The sequence below is a fragment of the Hesperophylax consimilis genome, chromosome 8 (assembly GCF_061612785.1).
Source record: "Hesperophylax consimilis isolate HC1 chromosome 8, BYU_Hcon_1.0, whole genome shotgun sequence".
NCBI classification, from domain to species: Eukaryota; Metazoa; Arthropoda; class Insecta; order Trichoptera; family Limnephilidae; genus Hesperophylax; species Hesperophylax consimilis.
The window spans coordinates 34,879,081-34,892,372 of NC_142843.1; the positions used below are offsets into that span (position 1 = coordinate 34,879,081).

Sequence of the window (13,292 nt, forward strand, 5' to 3'; positions counted from 1 at the left end):
GGCAGTTAGGTAAATAATTTCAGGTAGGGTTGCTAATCGCTGCCCTACTCAATGACATAACATGACGGCCGGCATAGTCCAGTGGTAACGCATTGGACTGCCATTCCGAAGGTCGCGGGTTCGAACCCGGCGTGCGCAAATAGATTTTATTTGATTAATTTTTGTTATTTCACAATTAATTAATTAAAATAATATATAGTATATTTGCGGCACGTTCCAGAGTAGAAGATACTACCAGTATCGCCCTGGTGTAAGACCACCATTCAGAATTGAAACGTTGCTCCAAATGGCTTTAGCCGTGTTTAGTGACTAGATCTGAATAGCCAGGTACTTCCCCACCTTCCTCTTTCCCTTCCCCACTTACCTTCAGCCTCACAACATCCCCCAATTGGGGATGCCATAGTCTCACTGGCTCCAGACGGGAGCAGTTGGGACTCTTGTGAGGTATTCACTATAAAAAAAAAAAAATAACCCAATTATGTTCACCCCAGACGGAGACAAGATACTGAGGTAGGAACATACCAACGTTGATACCATGACACCAAGACTGCACTGACAGCAGCGAAAGAGCCAGTCGATTACTATGGATTGGTTATGTCATTGAGTAGGGCAGCGATTAGCAACCCTGCCTGAAATTATTTACCTAACTGCCAAACTTTTAGGCACAGATTATGCACCCTATAAATTTGGATTTTTTTCTTCTGAAGTACGGCTTAAAAAAGGTTGTAGATCGCTGGAGTAGGGAACGACAGAACCATTAAAATCCAATCAATATATATTTTTTTAAATCAGGAGGCCCTTAGGATAATAAATTCGCTCAAGATCCAGGTCATCTTTGGAGATGCTGTGTCAAAGGTATATTTAAGGAAATGAAAGAGTGGAAGTTCTGGGAAGGAAAAAGGTATGAGGAGTGGGTAGGAATCTAGGGATCAGGGTGTCCAGGAGTGAGGGACGAATGATCTTTCCCTCCAAAGGTCAAGATAGACCAGTTGGAGAGGTAAAAGGCTCTCCCCAAACCAGCCTCTCCAGATCCGGCACGCCACACAGCTGGTGGACAGGTGAATCTTTAACACACCTGATGAACCCGGGTACCCCTGCTAAATTACCAAACGTAACGAACCACTTGGGGTAACCTATGGCAAAGGTGTTCCCGGGGCGGCGCCTTCCAAATTGAATTTTCCCATCTGGTACCAGTACTTTAGGCAGACCGAGACAACGATTTATGGACAACATGCCGGTGATCCCGAAAAGGTTGGAGACGAGGCTTATTGAATAAATTAACATCTGGAGTCTCTAAGTGGAGTCCCACCATCAAGGAGGCTTACACTTTAAAATAACCATATTCAGAGTAAGTAATAAATGGAGAATTCTTTTGTTGCGATGTTCACGGGACATGCATGTGGCTAGCTCCAATTAGGCACGTGGGACTCGGCTTGTGGGTAACCCAATTGTTTCAAACAACAAACTTAAGCACAGAACAATTTTAAACGGCGCGTATCTGGAATATCGGGTCGATTCAATTAACTCTTAGCAAAAGGTCTATCAACGGTTATTTCATGAGAAAATTTCAGCAATAGGTACTTATGCAAATGGTTTTTTTGTCGGAAAATTCCCTGCGAGCAACATCCATCTTGGCAACTTTCCTGTATCTGATCTATTGTTCTTCGTTTCCGACATTGAGATGGATGTAGCGAGGAAAGTCTTGTACGAGTATACCCGCATAGTAAACTCATGCTCTTTGACTCAGATCAGAAAGCAGTTATAATAGTTTATTGGGTTAAATTGCGTTCAGTTCTCGGAACAATAATCTATTAAATTAATTTTCTCAACTACATAGAATCTATGCAGAATAGCTTCGCCAATAATAGCTGGCGTGGATGGCGTGCGTACCAACTGCCGAGTGATCAATTAGTATATTAGCCTCTAGGTGTGTTATTATTTTTAAATGTTTTCGTTCGCTCAGTGGGAATTGGCGTGAGAAAAACTTCAATAAATTAAAAAAAAAAACATATTTAATCAGTACTTATTACTACAAATTTATGCTTATTAGATCAAATTTAGGCGACAGAAGACTATAATAACGGGGGTTTGCTCGGCGCTCATTTTTATTATTTCTGATGAAAGTATTACTAAAATCTCAAATGTTTCTAGATGGATCCCAACGGACGTAAGTTATGTTTGTTTAAGATTAGTTAAAAACTTACTATTATAATATTTTATGTAAAGGGTTTTGAAAATTTTATTATACCATTTTCAACTACAAAACTAGGGGCAAACTTTTATTTTTTTAGATGATGCATTAGTAACTTCCCGAGGGATCCATCTAGAAATATTTTAAATTTTAGTAATGCGTACATTATAAATATTTAAAATAAACCCCACAGAAAGATCTGTTTTCTAGGACCGCTAGGGCAAAGTCGACTGTAGGTCCGTCCATTACGCCGGACGCGCGCCGAATATTATTTTTACACGACTTCATCACTTATGCGTTATAATTCAGACTTAATTTAAGAGATTTGCAAGGGCATATTCAACCGCAGGTCTGTACAATACACCAGGGGCGCGCATCTCATATTTTTGTGCACGGCTTCTTCACTTACGCCGTTAAGATTCTGGTACTCTTAAATAAAAAGTTGGTATTGTCTCGTATTAAAAGAGTTCAAGTTAAATGAATTCCTACTCCATACATAGAGCAGTACAATTAGAGCCGCTATTGTGTACTCATATCACATCGAAACGTGTTCCACTATTAGAATGCGATAATCGGTACGCGTAGATCGGATTCGGTAATTTTAGTTAGTGTTGGGGATCAATTGGAGGTAACAAAAAGTAGAACCCATTTTTTGCTTCACGTCTCATCTAAATATAATACACCATTGACTCCATAGTGTGTTAGAGATTATTATCTCTCTCTATCGTTCATAATAAGCAGCAATAAACTTGACGATATAAATATACATTATCCAAATGATTTTCAGGCTGTGTAAAATTCTAGAGGTTTTATTTTTATTTTTATTTTTTTTTCATGTTCTCCAAAAAAACGGTTATACACCAATATATCATGGAGAAGATTACAAATTAAAAAGTTTACAGAGGCAGTTTTACTATTTTGTGACGTGTGTTATAAGATAGTTACTGAATTGTCTGTAGGTGACATTGAAAATGTCGATGGCTAATAAAGAATCGTTAAGGAGTTGAGTCGCTCTGTTTATTGGCGCGTTCTGATAGGCAGAAGTCCTCGCTTTCGGAGCATATAAGAGTTCTTGGGATCTCCCTCGAGTATAAATTGTTATGGACATAAAAGTTAACCTCTTTCAACATAGGCGGATTGTGTATTGTACCAGAGATTAACTTAAAAAAGTGTTTGCCTAAAAATATTTTAATATTTTTATAAGTAAAAAATATTTGCTGAACAATTAAATCCTGATATTATGAACCAAATTAAAGAAAAAAAACGCAATATACAATATAGTAGATACTATTATTGTTGACCTTCAGTTGGTACAAGGATAAAAACGAGTATTGCTGATTTATTAAGAATTTCTTTAAATATTTGGCAGTCCGGTTAAAAAAGGAATTGCAAACCATTATGACGAAATGCAAAAATATTAGGATTTTTATGAACACGTGTTCCGAAATCGTGATAATACATTCAAATTTTACTAAAAGTTTATCAGGAAACCTATCAATTCATGAAGAGATTCTTAAAAAAATTAGTAATTCTCATTTTTCTCCGTTTAGGTTAGGTTAATTGGTTCTCCATTATTTATAATATTCACCATGATGTCGACTGTTAAGATTGACAGAACTTATAAAATTTTCATTACAGCTGTAGTAAGAAACATTAAAAATATGTATTACTTTGGATAATTAATTGTATTTCCTAGACAATACATATTCAACTCGGCATCCCTGAAAATTAATTTTGAACCCTGAGCCGACTCTCTTGCATTACAAATTAAATGAAATACATAAAAACCTAACACATCCCACATTACAAATTAAATGAAATACAGAATAACCTAATACATCCCACATTACAAATTAAATGAAATAGATAATAACCTAACACACCCCAAATTACAAATTAAATGAAATACATAATAACCTAACACATCCCACATTACAAATTAAATGAAATACATAATAACCTAACACATCCTACATTACAAATTGGAGTGCAGATGCGAGATAAGCACTAAGTCCCACGTAATACATTATTATACAACTTGTAATGCAGGAAGAGTTAATTGTTTTATAACTGTCTTCAGGCAATGTAGAACACTCGAAACGATAACCAACCGGTTCCGTATACGAAACAAGTATAATAACAATACGATATAATAATATCTTACATAGTCACTGTGTTTTTTATTTTCCACGTCCGTATTAAATATCTCAAGACAAGATATTTGTTCACTTCCGAAACCCGTATCTTTGCAATTTTATTGCAGCAATAAATTTTATTTGACCTTTTTTCATTCTCAAGATTCGATCAGCTCGTCTTAAATTATAATGTGACAAAATTTTATTGCGCGATATCCAATTAACACCCAATGACTTAATTAATATTTTTTACTTATGTTGTTGTACATGCGTTTTACTTATTTCATTCGCTGTATGAACTGCGAGGCTTTTTAGCTGCTATTGCTAATCTCCGAACCAGAAATCTATTAATTCCATTTTAACCGCGCGTCATAAAACTTTGCCTTCCAACGACATCGTTAAAAGGATTTCTCTTGTTTATAAATAAGTAATAAAATTTATCGATGTGATAAATAATACTGTATCCATTTATAGTCTAAAATCTAAACAAACTATTCCATATTCCACATCCAAAAACTAACCACACAACATTCATTTTTGAGGACTTAAAAGGACACAAAATACAATAAAATCTTTTCAGATGTCGACATTTTCTATTCACCTCACGCCAATTTACTAAATGTATATTAGGAAAAACATTAAATCAAAATGTTAATTACGAACCCTCTAACTAAGTGATGTGTATAGGATCTGACATTTTCTCATTTTCATTAAGTTATTTTGATACATTTTTTTATAATTTATCATTTTGTTGGCATTATTGATCAAGTATTATTTTTTTTTGTTTAATTTACGTTAGCTATCTACATAATTTCAATCGTCGTTTTTCTTAGAGATATTATTTTTCCACTTCAATCAATTCTACTCTATTTTTTTGTTGTTGTGCGTAATTTGAATCTGACTCGGAAACTTCACTGGTTCATGCAACCATGTATAGTGAAATAAAAAGAAGAAGAAAAAAATAGAACAAATTTCTTCCCAGACGAAATTACAAAAACATTGTATTAGATATACGTAATAGGTATTTTAACCATGTATTACTTAATATTTGTACCTAGCTTATGACTTATAGTAAAGGATGTACTGTGTAGATAAAAAATAATAAATAATGATAATATACATGTATTTCATTCCAGTGTTGACAATAAAATTTGAAAAAAAAGTTGAAAATATCTCTCATCAGTGATGAGTAGTGATCTGGTGATATTTGTCCGATTCCGGTCCAAATATGTCCGGAACGTCGCGTCGGTCCGTAGCTCTCCATGCAGCGCAGGACCGCGAGAAGTGGAGATTGGATTCACCATGGAAATGGGAGTGGGGCTCACGATCCTCAGTAATGGATCAACAAATGAAGAATAAGAAAGATTGGATTCACCATGGAAATGGGAGTGGGGCTCACGATCCCCAGTAATGGATCAACGAATGAAGAATAAGAAAGATTGGATTCACCATGGAAATGGGATTGGGGCTCACGATCATCAGTAATGGATCAACGAATGAAGAATAAGAAAGATTGGATTCACCATGGAAATGGGAGTGGGGCTCACGATCCTCAGTAATGGATCAACGAATGAAGAATAAGAAAGATTGGATTCACCATGGAAATGGGAGTGGGGCTCACGATCCTCAGTAATGGATCAACGAATGAAGAATAAGAAAGATTGGATTCTCCATGGAAATGGGAGTGGGGCTCACGATCCTCAGTAATGGATCAACGAATGAAGAATAAGAAAGATTGGATTCACCATGGAAATGGGAGTGGGGCTCACGATCCTCAGTAATGGATCAACGAATGAAGAATAAGAAAGATTGGATTCACCATGGAAATGGGAGTGGGGCTCACGATCCTCAGTAATGGATCAACGAATGAAGAATAAGAAAGATTGGATTCACCATGGAAATGGGAGTGGGGCTCACGATCCTCAGCAATGGGTCAACGAATGAAGAATAAGAAGTCAACTAACCTGTCCCCCTTGCACATGCCCGTGTGGTCCAGCGCCCAGTCCACCCAGAGCCCCCCCCTAGCGCGGGCCCCCGCCCCGAATTGCGGGGACTTGGGGTCGTACTCCACCTGTACGCAGTGCAGAGTCACCACCATGGAGCCATCGATGCAACTACAAACAAAAACAACATTAAAAAATGACATACGATGACGCTCGGAAATTACATCAATGTAAATATTAATATAAACAAACTGAAATTTCTATTTGTACAATTGTATGATGAGTTATAAATGAAAATATTTTAAAGTATCTAGTGACGTATTATACAGGGTGTATCGGCACGTACCCGACAAACTTTAACCAGCTATTCCTTAGCATATTTGGAGTAAAAAATCTTATGTGCACTTTGCTGTCCGGTAATGTTTTTTTTTAATAAAAATTTACTATTCATATTTTCACCACATGTCACCACTGTTTTATCCTTTGTCAAAGTTTTAAAACCCATCTGGCAAATATTTTATTCGAATTCCGTTGAATAATGCACGTGTGTACCTATATTGGCGCACACTTACAATCACAACGAAATGGCAAGGCATCATTCGTCTCATTTTTAACTATTATTATTTAGTGTGTGCGAAAGAGCGAAGACGCTTTTTGACATACTTGCTTATAACAGCTGTTGAACACGAAACGCAATGCCAATGACAGTGATGTAGTGTGGAAATTTAATTTTTTTTGTTTTTAATTGAAAAAAAAATGCTACCGGACAGCAAAGTGCCCATAACATTTTTTACTCCAAATGTGCTAAGGAATAGCTGGTTAAAGTTTGTCGGGTTAGTGCCGATACACCCTGTATTATGAACCTTACAAAAGATTCAACCCACAGATAGGTAGTTCAATATCATAACATTGTCAGCTGTGGAATCTATTCGCAAATAATGCATTTTCCATGACTGACCGATGAATTGGATAATTTAACATTGCGTTGACCAGTTCTATGACCTTATAGACAAGTATGCAGCTTAAAAAAACAATTGTGTGACCTCATTGCACATAGAAAGATGAACTAAACCCTATGTATTTTCCCCTCATGGCCTCCTGTGTGGAAAATGTAAAAGTACAACAGTAAGAAATGTGTCAGCATAACAGTAAACAGTAATAACAATTAACACTTCCTACAGACCGTTCCCGGATTAGCAGGCATTACAAATTGCTAGCAAGCTTGATTAGTAAATTGAATGCATAGAGTGCTAGGATAAAAAACTAATATTTCTGACCTAGGCAACCCGGGAGCTTGGAGGCACGTTTACAATACATTGTTTATGGGACTCGGACTCTGTGCCACGATGCGGGCTGGGATGTACGAGAACGTGATGTAGGTATACTATGATGACTTCCTGCACGAGATTCCACGGAGTTTATTCGTTTAATTGGAAAATTATCTAAGCCACGTAACCCGTGTAATACAGTACCCAGCAGCGTAGTGGTACAATCTGAGAGTGTGCTACAATAATTCAGGCACTACCAAGGTTCTGCAGTGCCTCCACGATGTGCACCGAAGGGAGATTGCACTCATTCCATCTTTACTTTGCTAATTATTAGTCAGCTTCTGGGAAAGGACACGAAAATTAACAAATGTCATTGGAAACGAAGTGTTGTTTTTGGTAATTCGTAATATTAGTGGGTCTAAATAGAAATTAATAATTACCGAAAAAATAATTTCTCATTTATTTTGTAAATAAAATTATATAAGGTACCTTCACATTGACGTAACTATGCAGTACGTACCTCTTATGCATCCACAGTCAAGTTACTAACCTAACCTAACATAACTACCCATATAAAAGTATATTAAGGCGATGCAATACGTCGTGTAATATTTTAAATTGAGCCGCTATCAATAACAACCCTTAAGTAGATGGCGATAAAATTTAAATTCCCGCTTGTTATCCGCCTGTTTTGATATTTATGCAAGAAAAAAAACATGGCCAAAAAGTGCCTTTTATTTTATTTTGTGGATGTTCAGGCATAAATATTTATTTTTTTCCGATCATTTTATAAATAACTTAATTAAGATTTAACTAAATAACTTAACTGAGATTTTGAACTTTAAAGCAGTTTTCATAGGCCTTATACATTATTTTTTTCTGGGCTTATAAAAAGCCTTATCTAAAAAATACTCGAGTATTTCAAAGGCCAAGATGTATTCTACTCGCAGTATTTAATTAAAGCATCTGATACATTTCTAGGCGACCAAATTATCAAACCAAAAACACATGATTTTGCATTACTACGTATGGCATCGCCTTAAAATATTTTACGGTGTTAGGTTGGTACCTAATTTTGGTATTTTAACACAAAAATTATAGATACCTAATAAAATATTATATATTATGCTACCAGCGATATGACAATAAGTTATTCGAAAGAAAATGTTGAAATTTATAAAAAAAAACATCAATCTGCAACTAGATTCGAATTAAATTTAACGCCTAAATTTACCTTTCTGTTGTAAACATGTCCGCTTCCGTTCGTGCACTTTTTAAACACATAATGTATCTGTCTTTTTAAAAATTACACCACTAATTTACAAAAAACATAAACATAACATACGAGGCTCTTCATTTCGCGCACGGTCTTGGCGGAGTATAAAAAGAATCTGCATGCGGGATGCGCAGTGCACAGTACGCGTTGGGAGGTACTCGCGCAGCCCCATTTTTCTGCGCAGTCCACGTGCGCACTGCGCGAATTAAGTCGGCTGCTATTATTATACGGAGATGCGCCGAGATAAGCCGATGTAAAGAGCAGATAAGAAGTTGATTAAAAGCTGAATATATCAGGCTTAAATTCACCAGTCCCAAATAATGTATTAACTTTGTCTGATCGTTTTTCTCGATTAAAAAATGGTCCGCTCCTGGGCTCTGGACCCAGAGATCGTGGCTTTTAAAAGAGTAAACAAATAAACGTAAACAAAAAAATTAAACATTTACACATATTTTTCAATGTGAATACCGCACAAGAGTCCTAACTGTTCCCAACCGTCTGGAGCCAGTGACACTATGGCATCCCAAATTGGGGTACGTTGTGAGGCTGAAGGTAGTGAAGAGGGGAGAGAGATTTAGAAGAGGAGGGTTGGTAACTACTGGCTATTTAGATCTGGTCACCAAATACGGCTAAAGCCATTTCAAGTAACGTTTCAATTCTGATTGGTCATCTTACATAGGGGAGATACTGAGAGTATCTTGCGAACTTGGAACGTGCCGCAATACATTATATATTACGAGTATCTTAAATGATAAAAGTGTGAAATAACACAATTCAATCAAATAAAATTTACTTAGAAAAATTACTATAAACACCTGATTTCGAAAAACTTTGCTTAAGGCGAAGCTTAATGCTAAATCACTATTTTGATTAATCTTTATAACGAATTGGTGTATATTATGAGTACCAAAAAATGATTTAGATAATTTGAAGGTTTTACTATCGTTTCGCGTGAGTAGAATACAAATAAAAAAAAATTACTCAATAAATAATATAAATGTAAACTACAAAAAAAAAAAATTTTTTTCAATAGAAATGTATGAAGGCGTAAAGAAAACAACTTTTTAAAAATTTAGTATTATAGCTAAAAGTATCTGTAACAGTTTCATTTGATTAACTTTTGTTTTTTATTATAAAATTATTTACAAAATAAATAAAAACCAGTTTTGTGCTTGAAATCGAACGTTTCTAGACTCCGTTTGTCAAGCGATTTTAATGCCTATTACCTACAATATAAGGTATACCAAGAATATACACATTTTTTGCTTGTTGCTTCCTCTTACAGCCCGGGCAACGGCAGGAACTTCACAGCTAGTGAACCATATTTCAGAGTGAAAAAAACTCCCAGTAAGGTACCAACATTGAAATTACTTTAGCTATATTTTATTTTCAGTACTTTCCAACCTTCATATTTTTAATATTTTCTCCCCTCCCATTTCTTTCAGCATAACAACATTTCCAAGATGAGATTTCTTCTCGCAAGTCACATTATTTATTCTCACAGATAACACGTTTAACGCATTTGTGACACTAATACATAATTCAATGACATCTTCGAATATTTACAGCCTTCACTATAAGGCAGTTAAGAGCCAAACTCGTTCACGACCGTAGTTATCTAACAATAAAAAAACCGAGCGAAGAACTGTTTCTTTCTTTGATTTAGTTATGGTGAACAAAGTTCAACGAGTCATCTTTTTACCAGAGCATCAAATATACCAATAACCATGGTGCTCAGACTATCTGATTTATTTTCTATGAGATGCGTATCCGGACACGTAATGTGTATAACTACTGAACAATGAATACTTAAATAAAAATATTTTGTGTCTTATTTCATGTTATATTTTACTCGATTGGGTAATGTTGTGAAAGAGTAAGTGATAGGGAAGAAAAAGATAAATATTGTGCCTTGAAAGTATCTGGGCTACATCTTCTGACCTGCAAACTTTCAGTGATTTTGTTTGGATTAACTTTTTCAATGCTGACGAAATGAATAATTTTAGGTTCGTGTATCGAATTTCGAACATTACAATATACAAATCAACATTACATCCGGAATGGAATCATCATGGTTCTAAGTAGGACATAAATTTCCGCTGCAGGTACCTATAAATTCAAGTTTTGCGTATCGTTTGCCTAGTAAATGTGTACAGTGTTGTAAGTATATATAATTATCGCGAAGAATTATTTCAGCCTTCTACCGAAAGTGTTATTGATTTAGTGAATTTATGACGCAGAAAATTTATGTTGCAATATCACGTCCCAGAAAGTGTATTGTTTATTAGAAGCGTCTAATACAGTAACTATCGTTGTTATTTCAACAAATTGTTTACTTTAGGCGTTCGAGTGACACATGCGTTGGGTTCCCACTCAGGCGTAGAGGTGTCAATCCTCCACGGATTATTTTTTACTAATCGTGCTTTGTTAAATATTCGATCAATCGTACGAATCGAACATTTCGAAATGGACGTCTCGATTATATCCATCACAAGAAAGAGCGGGGACATCGGAGATGACAATAATTAATGGCTGTCAAGACATACCATATAAATACGCCAGAAAAACTACAGCAGACACTGCCGTTAGACTTATCTGTATCCATAAACTATTTATCAATAATCCTTTCGTGCTATCTTTACTGTCTCTAGGGTTCCGTCAGGAGAAGAAATACAATCAGTTGAGCAAACCAGCGATTCCCAAACTTGTTTGTACTTTGCTTTTATTTGGAACTTTATTTGAACTTTGTTTGTACTTTGTTTGTACTTTGTTTGTACTTTGTTTGCACCTTGTTCGTAGTTTCTTGGTACAATGTTATACTTTATTTGTACTTTGTTTGTATTGTGTTTGTACTTTGTTTGTACTTTGTTTGTACTTTGTTTGTACTTTGTTTGTACTTTGTTTATACCTTGTTCGTACTTTCTTGGTACAATATTATACTTTATTTGTACTTTGTTTGTATTGTATTTGTACTTTGTACTTTTTTTCCAAATATTTTTCTACTCCTTGGTTCTACAAACTTATCTACTTCACTGAATTGAAACTCTGATGGAGAGATTTTGATTTAATTAAACCAGAGAGCGCTTCAGTAAATCAGGTGAAATTATTAAAAAATATATGTATACATATATATTTTAGATAGTGCCCTAGATTTTCTAAAAAATATTATATCCTCCAAACAACACGATCTAATGGTTTTCTTTTAAATAATATGTCAAAGCAAATAATTTGATTGATTATCTGCATAACGAAAATTGAAATAAATTTAATGATAAAACACCTACCTACCTATGAATGTTCACCTTCTAACTTAAATACCATTATTTTTTTTTACAAATGTTGATTTCATAGTTAAAATAATTTTTTGACCGGCACGCGTGACGTCATACGTACCTCGGTTTGATCGGTTAACACGTTAACTTGAAAATTTGAATCATTTTTGAAAAGCCATGCTCACCTATAAATGGTCTGTTGATCCTGTTTTGTTTTGGCGTTATCGTCTTGCTCCAAGAGCAGCTGCAGCGCCCTGCTCTGCTCCAGGAGTGTCAGTAACTCCAGTTCCTCCCTGCCGAGCTGGTACTCCAACTCAGCTTGCTGAATTCTCACGTCTATGTTGCTGTGGTGATAAAATTCAAGTACAAGATCAGATGATTTGTTGGAGCACTAAATGAAATGGATAAAACAAAGCTGTAAATTTAAACATAATGATAAAAAAAACTTAACAACAGAAGCAGACCTTCAGAAAGTGCGTTTTTCTACTTAGATTCTATTTTTCAAAGATTTGGCTAATATCTGAAAGATGGCGGTAACGAAAAATAATGATTTTCATAATATGCATTGGTATTAAAAAGTTTAAATACATGAAATGCCATAAAACATGTTTATAATAGCGCGTAAAAATATAGCATTAATTTCGAATATCACAGCAGCTTACTCTCCGTATCAAATCATTTAGCATAAAAGCGACAAAAGCTGAGATAGGTAGATGCCTACTCAGATTTTAACAGCAAAATAGGAAGCAACAATTGTTCTTCTAAAATATATCGAAAACAAGAAAAAATTACAGCACAACAATGCTATTTAACCTTTTCAACAAGAAAGTGGTGAATTTATCTAATTTATTTTTAAAATGAAAATATATCCTTTCAAAATCTTCCCAAACTTTCGACAATCTGTTTATGTGGCTATATCTATTAAATAAAATGTGTACCCAAGTACATTATGTCTCATTAAATCCGCAATTTGTGGATGTTGCTTATCTCAATGAAATTCGAAAGTACAGGAAACACTGACTGGGAGTTTCACCAGAATTAAATTGGATTAGGCACCAAAAACATAATAGTTTTCAACTGTTTAATTGCGTATTGTAAAAAATAAATTGCTCGCACAATAATAAATATATATTCGCCATGGGAATATAAGCTTAATTCCGGTGTTTACGACTTTTTCATTGGTATTGTCTGACATTGAAATATTTAT

General features: G+C 35.0%; 1 protein-coding gene across 4 annotated transcripts in view; it reads right to left on the minus strand.

Annotated features, from left to right (window-relative positions):
- Positions 1–13,292, minus strand: part of sprt (PDZ domain-containing protein sprite) — a 189,569-nt gene that overhangs the window by 21,168 nt on the left and 155,109 nt on the right. For all 4 annotated transcript variants that reach the window (XM_089634613.1, XM_089634612.1, XM_089634610.1 and 1 more), the window contains 2 exons: positions 12,271–12,429; positions 6,291–6,440 (listed from right to left, as the gene is read on the minus strand). In XM_089634613.1, the coding sequence (XP_089490739.1) occupies positions 6,291–6,440; positions 12,271–12,429 (309 nt within the window). The remainder of the gene's footprint in view (positions 1–6,290; positions 6,441–12,270; positions 12,430–13,292) is intronic.